Source organism: Babylonia areolata, chromosome 3, assembly GCF_041734735.1.
Source record: "Babylonia areolata isolate BAREFJ2019XMU chromosome 3, ASM4173473v1, whole genome shotgun sequence".
Taxonomy (NCBI): domain Eukaryota; kingdom Metazoa; phylum Mollusca; class Gastropoda; order Neogastropoda; family Buccinidae; genus Babylonia; species Babylonia areolata.
Window position 1 is genome coordinate 10,615,640 of NC_134878.1, and position 22,500 is coordinate 10,638,139.

A 22,500-nucleotide genomic window follows, 5' to 3' on the forward strand; every position below is an offset into this window, starting at 1 on the left:
TGTTGATGTGACCTGCAGAGTGTCCTTTTTGGGGGGGGGGGGGGGGCGTCAGCTAGGCTACTGATAAACAACCGTGATTGACACCCCTTCATTGCCGGGGGTGGGGTGTGTGTGTGTGTGTGTGTGTGTGGGGGGGGGGACAGTAGAAATTGAGTTTCAAGTCATAAAACGAAATCCAAAACAAAAAGCCTAAAACTGAGAAAATGGTCTGGTGTTATACCACTCGAGATAAACTGTGTGAATTTTCAGCCTTCCAGAATTATTTCCCTTCTTCTGAAGACGTCATCAGTGACGTCACTATGCACGCACGTTGTACGTGCGATTGCACTGAAGGGGCTTTAATTTCAGATGTGAGGCGAATAAAAAGACGCTGATTAGAATCTGATTTAAATTTGATGTGGGTGTTGGTGTGGATGTGGGCGTTGGTGTTGATGCGGGTGTTGATGTTGATGTGGGTGTTGGTGTGGATGTGAGTGTTGGTGTGGATGTGGGTGTTGATGTTGATGCGGGTGTTGATGTTGATGTGGGTGTTGGTGTGGATGTGGGCGTTGGTGTGGATGTGGGCGTTGGTGTTGATGCGGGTGTTCATGTTGATGTGGGTGCTGATGTTGATGTGGGTACTGATGATGTTGATGCGGATGTGGATGTGGATATTGATGCTGTTGATGTTGATGGGGGTACTGATGATGTTGATGCGGATGTTGATGTAGGTATTGATGCTGTTGATGCGGGTATTGATGTGGGTGCTGATGCTGATGTGGATGTGGATGTTGATGTGGGTGCTGTTTTCGATGTTGGGTTGATGTGGATGTGGGTATGGATGTGAGTGTTGATGTTGATGTTGATGTGGGTGCTGCTGTCGATGTTGTGTGGATGTTGATGTTGATGTGGGTGTTGATGTGGATGTTGATGTGGATGTTGGTGTTGATGTTGATGTTGATGTTGATGGTCAGCTACCAGCTGCTGGGCTCCATTGACTCCAACACGGGGTCGCCGGACCTGGGGTGGGACACTGACCAGTTCCCCATGGACATCAAGAACTGCGCCATGATCATGAAGGTAGGCTGGGGTTCAGGGGCTTCCTCTTGGGGGTGGACTGCATGCGTGGTTCATTGCTTGATGGAGTGACTGGTTAGGAAGTTGGCTGGTTGGTTAGTAGGTTGGTTGGTTAGTAAATTGGCTGGTTGGTTAGTCGGTTAGTTGGTTGGTTGGTTAGTCGGTAAGTTGGTTAGTTCATTGATCAGTTGTAAATACTATTATTCATATAGCGCCTAATCAAGTAATTTTGCTTTGAGCGCTTTACAATTACAATAGTTCCCCCCCCCCCCCCCAAAAAAAAAGTGTTAGTCAGCTGATTGATTGATTGATTTGATTAAATGATTAATTGATAATTAACTAAAAGTTTTGTGTCCCTGGAAAAGGCGCTTCGCTCCGATTTTCCTCACACCTTCAATGTGTGAATGAAATTGTTAGAAACTTTGCTTTGTATTCATAAAAAAACTTTCAAAGTCCGAGAAACTATTACGTCATGAAAACACTGTTTCGTAGCTAGGCTAGTTTTCATCTGGAACTTATGTTATATCGAGTTTTCTATGTATGTGTGTTGTATTATGAGAGGGTTTTTTTGTTGTTATTTTTGTTTTTGTCTTTGTTTTTCATTGTATTATGTTCACATACCCCTTCATACCTTCATACCTTGCGATTGGAATGAACTTCCTTTTTCGCTTCGTCAAGTCTCCAGACTCAGCTCTTTCAAGTCTGGCCTTAAAACCCACCTCTTCCCAAAATAGCCTCCCTTGCCTGCCCTTCCTTGTCTTTAGTTTCTACAGTATTAGAGTTATGCATGCGTGTGAATGACTGGTGCGAAAGCGCTTTGATTTGTCTCTGCACAAGATCCAGCGCTATATAAATACCATTATTATTATTATTATTATTATTATTATACCCCTTCATAAGTGGCCTTGGCCTATATGAATAAACCGTCTTGAATCTTAACTCCTTCAGTGCTGGGGAAACAGCAACAACAAAAAAAACCCAGTAGAGTGTGGTCTTTCGAGTCATATTACTTTCCGAAACAATAAGCCAAAAACTGAGAAAATGGTCTGGAGATATACTACTCTAGATAAATAAAAAAAACTATTGTTTGAATTTTCAGCCTTCCAGAGTTATTTCCCTTCATCAGTGACGTTACTTTTCCCGTAGGTGATACGTGCTGTGGCACGCAAGGAGTTAAATCTTGAATCTTGAATCCATGTGTGAATGGGTACCCTGGCTCTGGTCAGGGACGGGTTAAAAGAGCGGAAGGAGAGGACTGGGCCTCGCCTTCTTGTAGCCGAGCCCTGGTGGATATGCGTTCGCTGTCCCGATGTCTTTAAAAAGGCTATTGGACCTATCACTATTAAAATTCTTTACCCTTCCACTTTCGTGCTTAGGATGAGACCTGTCAATGTCGTCAGTGTCGGCAGATTCATGGGGGGCTGTTGTTTGAGGGGCGTGGTGGCGGTCTCCACTCTGGGAGGGACGCTCACTCAGTCTGGCTCCGCGACTAAGCCATTATTGTCGTTAGTAGGGGGCTTAGTAGGTGGTGTCCTAAGTACGTTAAAACAGAACAGGCACCACTGAACACCACCGAAGTGACTCAGCAGCAGTGCAGGGTTTCCTCTGGTGTGTGGCCTCCTGGCGACCTAACATCGATGGTTCCCTGTGGACTGCCGACGCTGGAACTGCGATGGACGAACCCGGGTGTGGCCGTGTATGGGGGAATCTAAATGAGCGGAGTGGGAGTAATGCCACTGAAACGGTGCAGATGTTGGGGCAGCAAAAAAAAAAAAAAAAAAAAAAAAAAAAAAAAAATCTTTCTTTCTTTCTCTCTGTCTTCAAAACTGATTCAAACGTTGATTGACTGAAAGATTTACTCTTTTTTTAAAAAAAATATTTTATTTTATTAAAAAAAATGTTTTAGATATCAATTCTGCCTCATTTAATTCTGGAGAAATAAGTCAGCTGTACGCTATCTAACAGGATCTACTTTATGAATGTAACACACACACACACACACACACACACACACACACACACACACAGTGCAGTCGTCCGTGAGCGAGCGTATGTGTGTAAGAGTATGGGCGGGTATGTGTGGAGGCGGGGGATGGGGGTGGGGGGATTGGGTTTGTGTATGTATAATACGTTAGTGGTTTGTGGTTTGGTCAGGTAATCTACAACTAAACTGTCTGTGTGTGCGTGTGTGCGCGCGCGCGCGCGCGTGTGTGTGTGTGTGTGCGCAGGTGGTTCTGGAACAAGGTGGCCTGGCCCCAGGAGGTTTGAACTTCGACTGCAAGGTGCGACGTGAGTCTACGGACCTCAAGGACATGTTCATCTCTCACATCGGTCAGTGTGTGTGTGTGTGTGTGCGTGTGAGTGTGTGTGTGTGTGTGTGTGTGTGAGCGTGTATGTCTGTCCGCGTGAGCACGTTCGCCCACGCGCGCGCGCATGAGTGTGCGTAAATGTATATGTGTTTGACTTGTGACAGTGAAGGGTATGTTGTATGTATTGTATGTATGTATGCATGTTTTACGTATACCTGTATTGAATTGTACTGTATTGCATTGCATTGCATTGTAATGCTTGTTTTATCACAACATATTTCTCCGCGTGAAAATTGCAGATGCTTGCTGCACTGAGAGTGCCACCCTTTTTCTTTTTCTGTTTCATCATATATTGTGTTTAAGCTGTGTGTGTTGCTGTATGAATCATGTATACCTGCATGTTGTATGTATTGCTCTATGCATACGTTGTATTTACTGCATGCGTTATGCACGTGCTGTATACTGTGTGTGCTGTTCAGGAGCGATGGACTCCATGGCCTGGGGACTGAAGGTGGCGGCCAAGATTCTGCAGGAGGGGGTGCTCCCAAGATACGTCAAGGCAAGGCGGCCATGCTGGCTAGCTGGGGCTACACACGTCAGCTGTGACCACCACCACCACCACCACCACTGAGCAACCAGCAGAACAAAAACACAAAGACTTTAAAATCATGATAGAACAGGCGTCAAGAAACGTCCACTACTGCCCCATCGGTGCACGCACGCGCATAGACTTACACACACACACGCACATACACACGCACACGTCCGGCATCACGCGTGAGTACACACACATGCATCCCCCCCCTCCGACATACATGAGAGCGCACGTGTGCTCTCACGCAGGCATACCCACCACACACACACACGTATTCATACATGCAAGCAGGCATACACATATACACACATACGCCAGCGCGCGTGCACACACACACACACACAGACCCACTCACAAAACGACACACACACACACACACACACGTGTCCGTCTTTCCGTATAAGAGACATGCACTTTGTTAGAAAAAAACAATGTGGGGTCGATTTCACAACCGATGGAAGGAAAAATTTTTAAAGCATAAAGGGACATTATTCCCCCAGAGTATTGTTAAAGAAAAGATACCTAATCCATCAGCTTGCTATACAAGATTAATAACCTCTACTTTTTTTCGTATAAAACTTGATGCGCTGAAGACATAGTAAGCAAAAATGTTACATGCGTCTGTGGTAAGCAGTTCAGCTTGCATCATTGTTTCACTGTCAGCAGTTACGTACCTTCTTGCCCAAGTATTTCAAAGAGAATAACTACTCTGCAGATGATTTTTGGAAAGTTATTTCTGACGAGGTTCTTATGGTCGAACTTTCACAGGCATCAGTTCATAGCCCTAGTTCTCCATTCCTTTAATGTACTTCAGAATTGTGTTGAAGTGGCTTCTTATTATTATCATTCTTGAATTGTTACTCTCAAATGTAGTTGCATGTTATTTACGCATTTTTTGGTAGTTTTCTACCTTCTGTTTACCACTTCCCTTATTTATTTATTTATTTTTCCATTTCAGGAACGGTACAGCAGTTTTGACAGTGGAATCGGGCAGAAGATTGCCACAGGGGAAGCAACTCTGGAAGATTGCGAGGTGAGGGCACAACGTTTGAAAGAAGAGTTCGTGTTCTTGGTGAAAGAGAACGTGGTTTTTGCTCGCTTTCAATTCCAAACGCCGGCACCGGCGGTAGCAATAACTACATAATTATTGCTATGATTATTATAAATGTATTACAATGATAATTATTGTTGTCGGAAGAAGAAAAAAAACAAAGGCGAATAACCCCCTCCCCCCTCTCTCTCTTTCTCTCTGATGTAGGTCACCAGGACAGGTTGGAAGAATGGGCCATGCCCAAAATCTTAATTCTTGAATAAAAAATGTTTTGAGTTCTGTTGCTCATATATGTGGCCTCTGCTTATCATGTGAATCAGTGAATTAGCTCGATTATTGAAAGAAGAAAAGAATCTCTTTACCAGTCTTCCTGGCCGTCTTAATTTATTTGCAATTGATTCTCCGTCACACAGCACACACTACACACAGCACACACACATTACACACAGCACACACACTACACACACTACACAGACACATTACACACAACACACGCATTACACACAACACACACATACACAACACATGCATACTCAACACAACACACAGAACTCCACCACCTACTACCCACCCCCATCCCCCGCATCCGCACATGAACCACACACTGCGCTACGCTACACTACACACCACTGCCACTACCTCTACCACTACACTACACTACACTACACTAAACACGGAGACACGCAGCCATCGACATGATGATATTACGCTCTGTTTTCCCCTCTCCAGAAATACATAGAGGAGAACGGAGAGCCCCCGAGACTGTCTGGCCAGCAAGAGCACTACGAGAACATGCTGAACTACTACATCTAGACCTCCCTCCCTCCGTCCGTCTGTCTGTCCGTCCCTCATCACTTCCTGCTCAGATCCATACAACGAAGACTCGGAAGGTCTCACAACCTCTGCCCTCTGGCTGAAACGCTATGAGAACAGTACAGTACACGTTGAACGATTATGCAGGCCTACACTTCTGCTCCAGTCGCTGTGTGAGAAATCGTTGAAAGGTTGTGTGTGTAAAACCTCTGTCCAGTACAACAGATGCCCTTTTATTAATCATTATTTTTTTGGATACTGTTGAATTACTATTTCTATACAACCATGTGCTAATTGCATTCGTCATCACCCCCTTATTTCTATGATTCATGTTCACGGTATTTGTTCTGATAACGAGAAGAAAACGTACACACAAACACACAAGCTTCTGTTTGACATTGGAGGCCAGAAATAGGGGGCACAAACAGTGTGTTTCCCACCGAAGACCCTATCATATGTGTCTCTTGATCTTATACCATTTGTTTTAAGGTTTTTGATATTACTTTTGCATTTCTTCTTTTTGTTTGATTTGACAGTAAAACAGCAAAATGAAGTACATTTATGTAATGGAAATTTCATGGTTGCAAATCCCTTTTTTTTTCTTTTTTTTTTTTTTTTTAAGCGGCTGCTTTGCCTGGCGACATCGGCCATAACTCTGTTTTCCTTTTCTTTTTTGGTCCATGGAGGTATTTTATTGCTGTTGCTGTTGTTGTATGTTTACGTTTGAATAAAATCGCCTTGCTGAGTGTCGTTTCTACGTATGGGAAGGAGACCAAACACCACGCTGTTAATTCCTCCGTGTGGTGGATTGGATCGCTATGTCCTGCTGCTGCTGAAGGGAGTGCGTAGGTGGGCGCGCGGGGGGGGGGATTGTGTGTGTGTGTGTGTGCGTGTAGGGGGGGGGGGGGAAGGAGGGTAAGCAAGTGTATTCTGGACGACAGTGATACGGAAAACTAAAACCTGAAGCATGCAGTTCACTTTGTCCTTCTCTCTCTCTGCTGTTCGTGGACTCTTGACTCCAACGCTCACTCTGTGCGTATGACCAGTTTAAAAAAAAAAATTTTCTCTTTTTTTTTTTTTTTTTTTACCCCACCGTTATTCAAGATATATGTATATAATAACATATATACACACACACACATATATATATATACACACACACACACACACACATATATATACACATATATATATATATATAGAGAGAGAGAGAGAGAGGTTACTTGTGATTCATTTGTATGTACTTCGTAACTTTTTCTTTCATGCAAAGCGCCTTGAGCGCTTGGAGAGAAAGGATGCGATGCAAATGCACATCATTATCACCATCGTTATCGTCGTCGTAGCTTTGTAGCTGTTATTACTGTATGCATGAAGACTGCGAATATAGACCAAAATACTACGTGCAGTTTGGTGCACACGTTCCTAAAGAGATGGCTAGTTGCACTTGAAAATGGTTGGCCGGATCGACCGAGACAATGACCAGTGCAATATGTCCACGTGTATTGTGTTCCCGGAATCTCGCATGAGAACAGACCTATAAAGGAATATCGATTTCTCTTTGCACCTATCTGTAGGCCCACGGGTGATGCAGTCTGTGGAACAGGCATTTGCGATTTGCATCTGAATGCTGGAAGGACGGACGTGTGTTAGTGATATGCATGTAAAAAGTGAGCTGGCATGTGTGTGTGTGTTTCTTCTTCTGCGTTAGTGGGCTGCAACTCCCACGTTCACTCGCATGTACACGAGTGGGCTTTTACGTGCATGACCGTTTTTACCCCCGCCATGTAGGCAGCCATACTCCGCTTTCGGGGGTGTGCATGCTGGGTATGTTCTTGTTTCCATAACCCACCGAACGCTGACATGAATTACAGGATCTTTAACGTGCGTATTTGATCTTCTGCTAATGTGTGTGTGCTAATTTGCACGATTTCCGTCTTTATGGAGCCGAACCAACACGCAAACAATGAAACAGACTGTAACCCAGACCGTCCAATGAAGAATTCTTGGCATAATTATGCAGTGCCTACATATAGCTGCCTTCATCTTTGCTTCATATTGTTTTGTTTGCTCGGTTTCCAGTTGTTTACCAAGATGGCAAATAACAGCAGTAGAAGGTAGGAAAAAAAAAGTAGTAGGGAAGGGGGAGGGGAGGGGGTGGGAGAGGAAATCCTCTGGAATAAACGGGACAGACACGTCTGAAAAAAACGTTAAGCATAATAAGTCTTTGATGTAAGGTACTCACACACGAACACAAATTTTAGAGATTATACCCAGCCGGGTGAAAGAAAAATACATTGGTGGAAACAGCGTATACACGGTTCGGAAAAAGTTAAGGACTACTTGTGGGAAGTCGCACACTTTTCTTGGGTGCATGGTGAAACGATGTGTAAGTTTCGACAAACAGCGGTGTGTGTACAGTCAATGTACTGAGCACCACTCCTAACCAGAGGTACTTTCTGGCTTGCACATGCACTTCCATTTTTCACCGTGAAAACCCACAGTTGTCGATCACAAACAAGCGAATAACTAAAGTATTCGGTTGAAACATCGATTTTTCGAACGCATTTTTCAAGCTATTCTTGGTACACGCATCATATTCAGTGGGAGGGCAGTTGTGGACCTTATGCACCCTGCATTATTCAAATCATCCCTCGATTTAAAAAAAAAATCATTTTATAAAAATATCCCTGCTGTTCTGAAATGGTCCTTAATTAATACTCACTGTGCCGTGCGCCCAGAATTGCTCTGGCGTCAAAATTCGTGTCATTAACTCACTCAGTACGGCCAGTCCTCTCTTCTCCTCTACACAGACCCCTCGGATGTGCACTGGGTGTCTGAATGACCCAACCTTTGGCTTCCGTCGTCAGAATTGTGGTATTCTTTGTCAACATTCACCTCTTCAGTGTAAGAGCCTTCCGCTTGTAATATTTTGATGGTGGTAATTGGGGTGAAATGCTGTTAACGTCGTCTCTTTCGCCGTTCGTATGGAGAGAGTTAAAACGGCTTTAGTGTTCCCACATATGCATAAACCACAAGGAAAGGGAGCTTCGAGTCCATGCTACTTACGCTTCTGCTTCAGCTGGCACACAGGTAAATAAAAGGTACATTAATTTTGAACAAACCTAGATACTACCTCAAAACGTAAGCCCCGGGCTTGTTTCAATGAACGTTTTCTTTACCTATGTGCTAGCTGAATGGACAGCACTGACTTGAAGTTGTTTGCCATGTAAATTAGAGTTACTGCTCCCTAGTACTGCTCAATCCTTTACTCCCCCAGCCTCATTGCTCTTTTAACTTCTACAGTATATCCGGATGTGTCCACACGTAATTTTGAGGAAAAACTTCCTCGTGTCAATACAAGAACTTGTGGTGAACGTTCTTTCTCCTTTGCTGCTCCTCACATATGGAACAACCTTCCTCGTCATATCTGTCTATAAGCACTCTCAGCTTCCTGGTTCTCCAACACCACCCATGTCAGCTAACTTTGGATGTATGTAGGGTGGAAGGGGGAGAGGGTGTGTGTGTGGGGGGTGGGGGGGAGGGGAGAGGGGGAAGGGGGGGGGGTGGGGGTGGCGAGGGGGGTTGAGAAAGAGTGGTCATGAATGTTTTATGTAATTTGTAATATTTTTCTTTCATGAAAAGCGCCGTGAGCTCTTAGAGAGATAGGGCGCTATATAAATGTACATTATTATTATTATTAAAATAGTATATTATTAGCATTTCTTATTCTGCATCAGTATTGCATAGAAGCCCGTCGAGGCTGTGAACTCCCCACTGAGGGTTGAATGGGTTAAGATTTTTGTGAAGGCTGTCGTTGTGACTTCAGGGGTCTGATGACACAGGCATGTCGTGGAGTGACGTAACTTTATCTGTGTTGCCCATGGCTGAAACCCACCACACAAGGCCTTATTAAAGCTGAAGGCAGTAAACACCGATCCCATTAGAACCTTAAAAAAAAAAAGAAATAAAAACTTGGAAAAGAAAATCAGGCACAAGGACTGTCACACATTTAGCACATAGATCTCGGAAATACCTCTGATGTTGACTGTTGCGTCGATTTTTCGTCAGAGGATTAAAAAAGAAAAAAAAAAACAAACAAAGAACCCCCCCCCAAAAAAAAACAAACCAAAACAAACCAACCAAAAAACAAACAAAAAAACAAAACAAAAACAAACAACAAAAACAAAAAAACTAAACAAAAAAACAAAAAAAACCAAACACCGCACACACAAACACAATCATACATAACACACAATAGCAGCCTTTATACAACAGGCGTACAAAACCAAAAATTGCCAACAGGTACTTCATACCTTGTTCAAAGCCTTGTGGACAAAAAAAGAAAAAAAGAAAAAAAAGGCGAATGGATCAGCAAGGCAGATAATAGGAAAGGAAGATACCACAGTATCAGTAGCTCAAGGAGGCGTCACTGCGTTCGGTCAAATCCACACACGCTACACCACATCTGCCAAGCAGATGCCTAACCAGCAGCGTAACCCAACGCGCTTAGTCAGGCCTTGAGAGAGAAAAAAAAATATATATATACCACAGACAACGGACAAACATCGACAAAAACCAGAAACAAGGATAGCGACAGAAAAGAAGAAATTCCAGCACATGATTTCCACAAGTTTTGGGGTTTTTTTTGGGGGGGTGGGGGAGGGGGAGGGGAGGACTATTTTTAGTGACAGAACCAATGTCATGCCCGCGGGAAGTGGGGGGGTGGGGGGGGGGGGGCGAGAGGTGAGGGTGGAGAGGGGGAGAGAAGGAGGAGGGAGTGGCTTAGTTACGCGCACAACAACACAGTCGGGAGAAAAACACCATCGGTCGTCATCACAAAGTTATGGCATGTTACCGACCACACCACCACCTGAGGCGAGGTTCCATACGGCACACAGGTGGGCTGAGGGAGAGAGAGAAAGGGAGAGAGTGAGAGAGAGAGAGAGAGTGAGGTGGTGGTGGTGAGGGCGGTGGTGGTGGAGGGAAACAGAGGCATTTACGAGAATTCAATCGAAACCACTTATCAATTATCAAACATAGACAGACAGACAGGCAGAGAAAGAGAGGTAGGGAGAGAGTGAGAGTGAGAGAGAAAGTGAGGGGGTGGTGGTGGTGGCGGTGGTGGTGGTGGCGGTGGAGGGGAACAGTGACATTTACGAGAATTCAATCGAAACCACTTATCAATTATCAAATACAGAGAGAGAGAGAGAAAGAGGGAGGGAGAGAGGGAGACACACACACGCTCGCACACACGCGTACATCCCCCCGCCCTCCCCGCCACACCTTTCATGGTCTTCTCCCCCACAACCCCCCGCCCACACACACACCACCCCACCACACCGAACCCCCACCCACACAGATCTACAAAAAACACTGTCGAAATCACTTACAGTTAATGCTCACACGGACGTTTGGTCACTGGTGTCTGATATACACGGACCAAATCGTGCGGACACGCAGGAATCTGGGATAATCTTAGCATTAGGAAGATAACACAGTGAAAATCAATATTCTGTGAGCCACTGGTAGCAGCGCCGTGGGAGAATCCGTTAGGCGTTGGACTTATGGAGCCAGTTGCATTGCTCGGTTCTAACTTTTTGACAGTTACACGTGACTAAATGCCTACGTTGACCGAACTACGCCATAGGTCAGTTCCATACTGCACACAGTCAGTAGCGGGTTACGATCACACTAGGCTCTTCCGTCCGAGCAATGTAACTACCCCACCCTACCCCACCCCACACTACCCTACCCCACACCACCCCACCCTACCATACCCCACCCTACCCCACCATACCTCACACTACCCCACACCACCCTACCCCACCCCACCCCACCTCACACCACCCTTCCCCACCCCACCCCACCCCAACATACCCTACCCTACCCCACCCCACCCTACACCACTTTTACCTTTTCGTTTTCCGTTCATTTCGTTTTAACTCCTCCACGACGGAAAGTTCACACAGAGCCACTCGTTGGGAAAAAACGCCTTTACTCTCTCACGCCGCGAGGCTGCGACACGGTAATCACAAAGAGACATCCTCCTTTCCTAACCCTTACCTTCCAGAACTACATATAGCCTGCTAGAACTACATATAGCCATATAGTCTGCTAGAACTACATATAGCCATATAGTCTGCTAGAACTACATATAGCCTGCCAGAACTACATATAGCCATATAGTCTGCTAGAACTACATATAGCCATATAGTCTGCCAGAACTACACATAGCCTGTCAGAACTACATATAGCCTGCTAGAACTACATATAGCCATATAGTCTGCCAGAACTACATATAGCCTGCCTGCCAGAACTACATATAGCCATATAGCCCGCCAGAACTACATATAGCCTGCCAGAACTACATATAGCCTGCCAGAACTACATATAGCCATATAGTCTGCTAGAACTACATATAGCCATATAGTCTGCCAGAACTACGCATAGCCAGCTAGAACTACATATAGCCATATAGCTTGCCAGAACTACATATAGCCTGCCAGAACTACATATAGCCTGCCAGAACTACATTTTGCCTGTCAGAACTACATATAGCATGCCTGCCAGAACTACATATAACCTGCCAGAACTATATATAAACAATAAAGTGTGTGTGTGTGGGGGGGGGGGGGGGGGGGGGCGAGGGGGGGGGGGGGGGAAGACCGGTTGAACAACCCCCGATCCAAACCTTGATTCAAAGGCCGAAGAAAGGAGCTATCTGTAACGAGCGGTATAATCACAGGGCCATTGCAGTGGTGAGGCGTTCTTTCACTGCCACACAGAGCATGCAAGCCAGTCGGAAGACACGGGAGGTCAGATCATTATTAATGTGCGAACGATCGATCACACGTTGTGTTTATTTCGTCACTGGCGGTGTGGTGGTCTTCATAATCAGGGTGGTTGAGAAGGAAGGGCTTCTGTTTAATGTCCCCTGTCACACGTTTCGGTGATTGTGAAGGGGGGGGGGGGGGGGATTAAGTGGAAAGCAGTTTGCAACGGGATTTTTTGTTGTTGTTGTGAGGTGGGGGGGTGGGTGTGTGAATATTCCCAGCAGCTGCGGCTGTATGGTTCGGGGGGGTCGCTTTCAGTTTCAGTTTTTCAGTTTTTCAAGGAGGCGTCACTGCGTTCAGACGAATCCCATGCACCACATCTGCAAAGTAGATGCCTGATCAACGGCAGTAGAGTGTTACTAAGTGGGTGAAGAGACAGACAAGATAAGGGAAGAAATGCTTACCGAGTTCAGTCTTCAGTCTCTCACTCTCTCAGTAAACAAACAGAAACAGACACAAGGAATTTCCCCTGAGCCAAATATAACTATTAAGACCAAAAAACAAAAAAAAGAGTTTTTTTTTTCATTCACTCTTTTCACCTCCAAAGAAATTATTATAACAAAAACAACAACAACAAAAACAAAACAAAAAAACAAAAAAACCAGGAACAAATGTCTTGACTGTCAAGTCAATCCAGGATCGCCTCAGTCCTAGGCCGGCCAGTTTGTCTACTCACAGTAGTGTCCAGTCAATGTCCACCCCACTCACTCGTGGGAAACTCGGGCACCTCCTCCTCAGTGAACATTCCAGTTCCACAAGGTCCCTCCACTCCGTGGCCGGTCAACATGGAGCCCTGACAACACTTTTTCCAGTTTTTAGCTCTCGGCACACTCCATTTGAATTATTCCTTCCGACACACTGAACGAGCATCCAGCTAATCCTCAATGTTCCCCCTTCATTTACTGTTCCCTTATTTTATTTTATTATATTTGCTATCCTTTCACACCACTCATGCATTCATACAATTTTCCAATTAACAATACAATATTCATTCATGAGTCACTACGTCTTATAAATTACACAAATACACAAAAAAAGTATTAATTTATCAAAAAGCAAACATTTCAAAACTAACAGCAAAAACTACTATATTCTCAAACTATTCAATCATTAGTTACATTTCGAATAAACAATAAAATGAAAACTTTTTTTTCCCACCTGATGTTCGGAACAGTCAAGGCACAAAGACCACATCATCCGAGCTCTGATGCATTCAGACTGACGTTACAGCACATACATATACGCACACACACACACACACACACACACGAACATGCACAGCTCACGATTCACCCACACTTACCACGTGCAAAACATTTTCACATTCATACAGGTATTCGAAATGTAGAAATAATATTCCCCGTTCTTCCTCTGGCCACAGGCATTCGTAAATCACTCTTGGTGCATGCATATATGTTTGTGTTCCTTTTAGAGACGGATTTCTCCAACAGAAATTTGCCAGAGGACAACACATATCATTTTCCCTGGGTTCCTTTTCAGTGCGCCAAGTGCGTGCTGCACACGGGACCTTGGTTTATCGTCTCATCCGAGTGACCCTCGGTTTGGTTTTTCCAGTCAAACTTGGGAACAAAGACGAGACCAGGATTCGAAGCCAGACCTTCAAGGACTGCACTGACAGTTTCAGTTTCAGTTTCAGTAGCTCAAGGAGGCGTCACTGCGTTCGGACAAATCCATATACGCTACACCACATCTGCCAAGCAGATTCCTGACCAGCAGCGTAACCCAACGCGCTTAGTCAGGCCTTGAAAAAAATTTTCTGTTAGAGAAATCCGTCTCTAAAAGGAACACAAACATATATGCATGCACCCAAGGGTTGTACGTTGGGTTCTACTGCCGTTGATCAGGCAACGCGCTTAGTCAGGCCTTGAAAAAAAAAAAAATTTCTGTTGGAGAAATCCGTCTCTAAAAGGAACACAAACATATATGCATGCACCCAAGGGTTGTACGTTGGGTTCTACTGCCGTTTATCAGGCATCTACTTTTTCCTTAAAAAACTGAAACTGAAACTGAAAGCGACCTCCCCGAACCATACAGCCGCAGATCTGCACTGACAGATAAACATCAATCATTCTGCCAGCTTCCAGGTAAGATGGTGGTGGCAGAGAGAGTTGTGCTTTTCGGGACTTGTATTTCCTTTGTTGTTGTTTGCTTATTTGGTTGGTTGTTTTGTGTATGACTGTTTGTGTAAAGAAATCAATGTAGCTGTATACTAGTATTATTAATCAAAGACCGAAAGACCTCTTACATTAATTTCGCATATCTCAGAACGTTTGTAGTTAATGTTGTTGTTTTTTTGTTTTGTTTTTCTCGTTTGTTTTTATTGCTTTCGCCTCACATTTGCTTTGGGTAACACTCTACGTATTGTCACTTCTAAAAGCTACACGCCCATGCGTTCACTCACACACTATATGCCTCACTATCAGTCACACTGTCTGTCTCTGATGTTTTCATCAACAGATTGCATGGAAAAGATAGTTTAAGTATGCATTATAACGAAGGAGAACTATTTTCCGAGAGCACCTTTTTTTTTTTCTTTTTTTCTTTTTTTTTTTTGCAAGTGGGTGAGTTTCGGTAAATGATGGACAAGCAAGAATATTCGTTGACTTTATGAAATGTAAAAATTTACGAAGTTCTACGAAAAGTCAGTCGAGGACATAGACGATTCACATGAATAATAATTTTTTAAAAAATGAACTAAAGCAAACCCGTGGAATAAGCCAGCAAAGCTTACCCACTGCTGGGGGCAAAAATCACATACTATGGGCTGAAAAACGAAAAAGCTCCCTGATAATGATCAGCAAATAAATAATAAAAAAAAACCCATAAAAATCATGGGCCATCACCGCAGGGACTACTAACTCCCCCCGTGGTCACAAAAAAACACTCTGACACCGATGTAAAGAGTCCGTCTTCTGGACACTTATTCGTCTTTCACGGGGACGTGTTTATGTTTCTGTGGGCCTCACTTCCAAGGAGCTCACCCCGAGGGCCGCCAGTTTCTTCTTTTGTTCTTACTTCTCCCGTAACTCAGTGAAGAGTCGTCATTGGGACGCCGTACTGAAAAGCTGTTCACTCAGATCCCTTCAGGTCTGTTGGTTGTGTGTGTGTGTGTGTGTGTGTGTGTGTGTGTATGTGAGTGTGTGCGTGTGTGTGTATATGAGTGTGTGCATGTGTGTGCGTGCATGCGTGTGTGTGTGTGCGTGTGTGTGCGTGCGTGCGTGTGTGTATGTGTGTGTGTGTGTGAGTGTGTGTGTGTGTGTGTGTGTGTGTGTGTGTGTGTATGTGAGTGTGTGCGTGTGTGTGCGTGCGAGCGTGTGTGTGTGTGTGTGTGTGTGTGTGTGTGTGTGTGTGTGTGTGTGTGTGCGTGTCCAAGTTTTGGTGTCTGGGTCTCTCTCTCCTACCAGTTTCGCGGTGTCATAAACTGACCGTAGAACTTGGGGAACCTTTTATGTCCACATATATTATTATATACGGGACTTACCATGACGAAAACAACACGCCTTCCCCGTGGTCAAACCACTAAAGCAGTCAGCAGACATAATTTCAGCATGTGCATACATATCCTACTCTGTGTATCTCCGTACAGAATTGCCCTGTATCTGTGCTTTGTTCAGCGTTGTCCGTCCTTTGTATTTCTCTGCTGCCAGTGTGTGCCTTTTCTTTGTTCACATTTGCACCCTCCCCATACCCCTCCTCTTTCTCTTCCACACAAATACGAACGTGTGTGCGATGCACGTGCATATGCACGCAGGAATTGTTCTGTTTAATTAATGTTCATCCCCCAAAACCATCCCATTCTCTCCTCTTTTTTATGAGGAGGAGGAATTTTGTTTAATGTCCCGTCATACATATCGGTGATTGAAGACATTTTGTTAAAGTATTTATGAATACATCTGAGTATTATCGGTTTGAAGGAGTGGGAGATGTGGATGAATGGAGGGTTGGGGGAAACTGGGCAAATGAGGGTAAAAATGTGGGTGAAATTTGGAAAAAAAACCCCATTAACACACAAAAAAACCCCTCTAAATACAGTTACAGGAAATTACTTAAAGGACTTCGTAAAAGAGAAGTCGTTAAACTGACAAGCGAAACAACTGATAATGAATGCAAAAAGTCAAAAACATCAACGTTCTCAGTCACTTGTGAAGACACACTTTCGTGTACAAAAGGCTTCATCAAGCTACAGTGAAAAAATATTATGCTCAATTGTCAGGTTACTAAAGCATATACACTTGACATTAATACAATACTTGATCCGTAATGAATTTGATAATAGTCTGAGAGCTAAGCTCAGAATTGGTCTGCGAATCGGACCAAAGTCTGAGAGAGTCAACTGAGGAGGTTTTAGACTTGAATTCAAGCACCTATAAAAGTCTCTTTCTAGTATATTGCTTATTTCCTTGTATGACAATGGGCAATATACTTTTATACTATCTATATGATTTTTTGCTCCCCTTTTTGCTGCCCTGTCTGCTTGGTCGTTATAACGGAATCCAGTGTAGGATGGTATCCAACAAAAATCAACATTTGTACCCTTCACAAATAGGGAGTGCAATAAATACCTAATTTCAAAAAATAAATCTTCTCTTTGATTATTCTCAAAAAGGAGCAAACCTTTTAAGACAGATTGAGAATCAACACAAAATAGGATATTACTTACTGTGATTGGTATATCAACAAGATGATTTAAAGCCATAAGGATGGCCACCAATTCAGCTGTAAAAATTGAATGTCCCTTACCTAAATAATATGATTTTTCTGTTTTTAGGTCAGGAATGACAAAAGCAGATCCAAGATGAAATGAGTGGCAGAATTAAACGAGGAAAGTGCAGCTGCATAACTCGTCTTTTAACCTCAAAACATTTAATTTTCATTTTTGTTCAACACACTCACTTCAAAGACACCAAGAGTGGGGGCCGGGGCAGGGGCTGGGGGAGGGGGAGGGGGTACCTATCTAACAAACACTGATACTGACACTACACCAGAAGAACACCACCAAAACGTTGATGGGCAATGAAAATGAAAATGCCATTTTTCTTATTTCTCTCTCTCTCTCTTTTTAGTCTATCCTCCCCCCCCCTCTCTCTCTCAGTTTCTTTTTGTCCATTCCTCTTCTCCTCTCTCTCTCTTTGAATGTTGGGTAACCCGAGATCCGAACCCGCAACCTTCAGAACAGCCAAGCTCGGCACTCTACCAACTGGGCAACCTGGCGCCACGACGGAACAGGCTTTTCACTGTCCGGAGGTTAATATATACGCATGGCTGGATCGATTGTAGGTAGTAGACTCGATGCCCCTCACTCAGCGAACTGAGCGCGCGTTTCCTTAGAGCTTTGCATGCAGGTTCAGTGTTTCGCATCTGACCTCAGAGAGTATAAAGCTGGGCTGTTGTTTTTTTCTTCTTTTTTTTTTTTTTATACAGACTGGCACAGATACAGTCCAGGCCACAGCTAGCATTCAGCGAGAGGATAGGCAGAAGGAAAGAGAGAAGTCCAAGAGAAAGTGGGAAATAAGGCTGTCCCTTGGAATATTCTCTTCTTTTCTTCGTTCAGTGTTTGAATATCCTTTGTGTGTATGTGTGTGTGTGTGAACTCAGTGTTCATTTACTTACCATTGTGAAGTAACTGACACCTGGGAATTCAGGAGCAACTCAAAGGTGAGTATGACAGTATGATTTTTGTTTGGTTCTTAGAGATCACGCACGAATGCGAGCACGCATGCACGCACACACACACTCATTCACACACACACACACACACACACACACACACACACACACACACACACACACACACACACACACACACACACACACACACACAATTTCGCTCTCTCTCTCTCTCTCAAACACATACACACAAACGTACACGCATTCACTCACTCACTCACTCACCCTCACAAACACAAACACACACGCGCGCGAGCGCACACACGCACGCATACTTGCATACACATACAGACACAGACACACAGACACAGACACAGACACACACACACACACACACACACACACACACACACACACACGTATACACACACACAAGCGCAAGAATATATAATATCCGTTCTTGCGGCCGCATGTTCCTGGCTTTAGATCATCCATTGATGTTTGACTTCAGAAAAGCAGACACAAGTCATGAATATAAAGCGAGTCTGTAAAGCCCGGGGCCTGTGGATTATATGCAACCTATGATTGACGTACCGTGTATTACACATTTCTTCACGGGTCAACGGTTGTATGGATTTAACACTTGAAGATCTGTATTGTACAAACACGTCAGTCATAGATTTTATACAGAGAACCGGTTAAACGACTGTTTTAATCACTGTCAAATAATCATTTTATTTGACAAGTCTAGCTGTCATCTTTTAGGCCTATTTTGCTATCTACATTTTAAGTATACACACGTCTTCTCTGAAACCTTTGAGCCTGCCTGAATTAACACTTTCATCTTTACAAAATGAACGTATTTCTTTTTCTTTTTTTTCTTAGAGGGTTGGGGGTGGGGTGGAGGCGGGTGGTGGGTGGGTGGGCTATATATATTCAAACTTCTCAAGTACACGTTGGTAGTAGATGCGTGTGTATGTGAACGTAAAATTAATTATCAAGAGCCGTAAAATTACAGCCGCGTTACAAACTGTCGAATTGAAAAGAAAAGTCCACACAGCTGGAAAACAGGCAGGCCACCTTTGTTTAGTATTGTTAAGAGCTTACTCTTTCAGTCATTAAGTATGGTATATTGTAGGCGAGAAAAGGTTAGTCTACATTTCAATGCTCATCGTAAGCGTATAACAGATAGGCCTTGGAAGCGTTATCAGTCCACCACACGTGAAAAAAACACAACAACAAAAAGATTATTATTTTGACACTCAACTCATTTGAAAAAGTGTTCACTGATTAAAACCCCTTCACTGCCATAAACGTATTACGTACGTGCATAGTGACGTCACTGATGACGTCATCAGATAAAACAGAAATAGCTCTGGAAGGCTGAAAATTCACACAGTTCGTCTAGAGTGGTATATATCCAAACCATTTTCTCAGTTTTAGGCTTATTGTTTTGGATAATGTTTCATGACCTGAAACACCACTTTCTGCTGTTTTCCCTCTGGCACTGAAGGGGGTTAACTCTTTAGTTACTTCATAAGACAGATGCGGTAGCCGAGTAGTATGAACATTAGATTTTAAACCTGAAGGTGATGGATTCAGTTCACGGTAATGGCACGTAGTGAGCTGAGGGTAGAGGTTAAGTTTTCCTCCGCTATCTCCCAGGCCAACAAATGTTCATCTCTGCTTGGCCCTTTTCCCCATTTTGTGTGAATGCATCTCTTGCACAAAATGAAATATACGAACATTAAATATATTGTAATATGTGCTGTGTCGTTGTTATTTGGGTAATGAGAAAAGGGCCATAGAAATACCTAGCATACACATCCCCGAAAACTGAGTATGGTCACCTAATTGCAGTGACACAAAGGAACGGCTCGCGAGGAGAGCGACTCAGGCTTGTGTACTTAACACAGGGTGGAAAAGCTCGGGCTTTTTTGTTTTTGTCTTTTATTTTGCAACAACAGATTTCGCTGTGCGAAATTCGGGCTGCTCTCCCCAGGTAGAACGCTTGCCACGGTGCAGCGTCGCCCTCACCCACCCCCATATATATATATATATTTGTATTTCTCTTTTTATCACAACAGATATCTCTGTGTGAGATTCGGGCTGCTCTCCCCAGGGAGAGCGCGTCGTCACACAACAGCGCCCCACCCATTTTTTAGGTATTTTTTTCTGCGTGCAGTTTTATTTGTTTTTCCTATCGATGTAGATTTTTCTACAAAATTTTGCCAGAAACAACCCTTTTGTTGCCGTGGGTTCTTTTACGTGCGCTAAGTGCATGCTGCACACGGGACCTCGGTTTATCGTCTCATCCGATTGACTAACGTCCAGACCACAACTCACGGTCTACCGGAGGGGGAGAAAATATCGACGGCTGAGCCGTGATTCGAACCAGCGCGCTCAGATTCTCTCGCTTACTAGGCGGACGCGTTACCTCTAGGCCATCACTCCGCTCCATATATATATATATATATATATATATATATATATATATATATATATATATATATATATATATATATATATATATATATATATATATATATATATGTGTGTGTGTGTGTGTGTGTGTGTGTGTATGTATGTATGTTTGTATATTCTGTTTCAATTCAATTCAAATCAAGTTCAATTACATTTTTTTTCTGTTTGCAAGTGTATTGTGTGACTATCAAAGTGGACTTCTCAACTGAATTTTGTCAGGGACATCCTTTGTTGCCGTGTGGAGTCTTCTACGTGCGCAAAGTGGATGCTGCACACAAGACTTCGGTTCATCATCTCATCTGAATAACTAACAACCAGACCACCACTACAGGTCTGATAGAGTAGGGGGTGTTGGGGAGAGAGGGGAGGAGAAAAATCCTGGTCTGAATCTATCGGACTTCCTTGTCGCGCGCCTTACCACAAGGCCACTGCCAGTGTATGAACAAACCTGGGTGAGGCAAACTGATGTATGGCCACACAATCAGTGGAACAGACTGAGGTCTATATCCTCTTCCCCTCGATCACATAGTTATATCCGTTGACTCTGTCGCAGTAGGAGGCTTGACTTACTGCCCTTTGAAGTCGTGTTCATGTCCGTGAGGGGTAGGGGGTAGTACTTGTCGTCCTTGATACAGTGTGTTCTCGCACAAGCACATGTCGGGGTGGAGTGACAGGAGTGTTATCTGGACGAAGAAGTGGACCACATGGGCCCCAGTGGTTCGATCCTGTCTGTACAGCTGTTGGTGTCATGCGGCTGTGCAGTTCGTGTTCCCGTGTCTCTGGAGAGCGTCACTGTGCGGTCCGCAGATATTTCCGTCGTTGACGAGCCTGTAATGCGATCGTGTTTTGTGTGTGTGTTGGGGTGGGGTGTGGGGGTAGTTAGTTAGGAAAAGGATTGGGGATGAGAGGGGGTGGGGTGGGGGGAGAGGAATAACTGGTGGCTCGGGCGGTGTGTGTGTGTGTGTGTGTGTGTGTGTGTGTGTGTGTGTGTGTGTGTGTGTGTGTGTGTGAGGGACAGAGAGAGACAGAGAGATTTCAGTTCAGTTACAGAAGGACGTGTACAATAGAGGTAAGCTGGCTCACGCTTGATATGCTTTTCTTCTTCTCATAAGTAGGAGAAGTAGGAAGAGGAGGAGGAGGAGGAGAACGACGAGGAGGAGGAGGAGGAGAACGACGAGGAGGACGAGGAGGAGTAAGGGTAGGAGTAGTAGAAGTATCCCTTGTCGTTGTTTGTTGCTGTTCTTTTTCTCGTTTTTTCCCCTGTTATTCTTCCTACATTCTTGCTGTTATAATTTCAACTGCTGATATGCACGATCCTCGGATTTAGCTTTTGAACATGTGTGTATTGACAGCCTTACGTACAGCGAATAAGAGACCGTGTAAATTCCGTGACAATTCTAAACAAAGAAACTGACCGACCGATTCGTTGCCTGGCACTCTGGCCGTCATGTGTATTTGTATTTGTATTTCCCTTTTTGTCACAACGCATTTCTGTGTGAAATTCGGGCTGCTCTCACCAGGGAGAGCGCGTCGCTACACTACAGCGCCACCCATTTTTTTCCCTGCGTGCAGTTTTATTTGTTTTTCCTTTCCTTTGTGGGACGTATACTTTCAAAACTTAAACATTTTAGTCATCCCATTTCTGACTGAAGTGGGATATAACGACCTACTGGCAAAAGAAAAGCCCTTATTATCAAAGTCACGTTGTTCAGGACTTGGTTCAGTGAAAGG

At 44.0% G+C, this 22,500-nt stretch overlaps 2 protein-coding genes across 2 annotated transcripts in view; both read left to right on the forward strand.

The window, feature by feature from the left end:
• Positions 1 to 6,547, forward strand: part of LOC143280439 (xylose isomerase 2-like) — a 21,718-nt gene extending 15,171 nt beyond the window's left edge. The window contains exons 11-15 of the mRNA XM_076585081.1: positions 954 to 1,059; positions 3,285 to 3,387; positions 3,845 to 3,924; positions 4,919 to 4,993; positions 5,741 to 6,547. Coding sequence (XP_076441196.1) covers positions 954 to 1,059; positions 3,285 to 3,387; positions 3,845 to 3,924; positions 4,919 to 4,993; positions 5,741 to 5,824 — 448 coding nt within the window. The 3' untranslated portion in view covers positions 5,825 to 6,547. The remainder of the gene's footprint in view (positions 1 to 953; positions 1,060 to 3,284; positions 3,388 to 3,844; positions 3,925 to 4,918; positions 4,994 to 5,740) is intronic.
• An 11,640-nt stretch (positions 6,548 to 18,187) lies between these two features.
• Positions 18,188 to 22,500, forward strand: part of LOC143280440 (dynein light chain Tctex-type 5-like) — a 12,223-nt gene continuing 7,910 nt past the window's right edge. The window contains exon 1 of the mRNA XM_076585082.1: positions 18,188 to 18,333. The gene's annotated coding sequence lies outside the window, so the exon portion shown is untranslated. The remainder of the gene's footprint in view (positions 18,334 to 22,500) is intronic.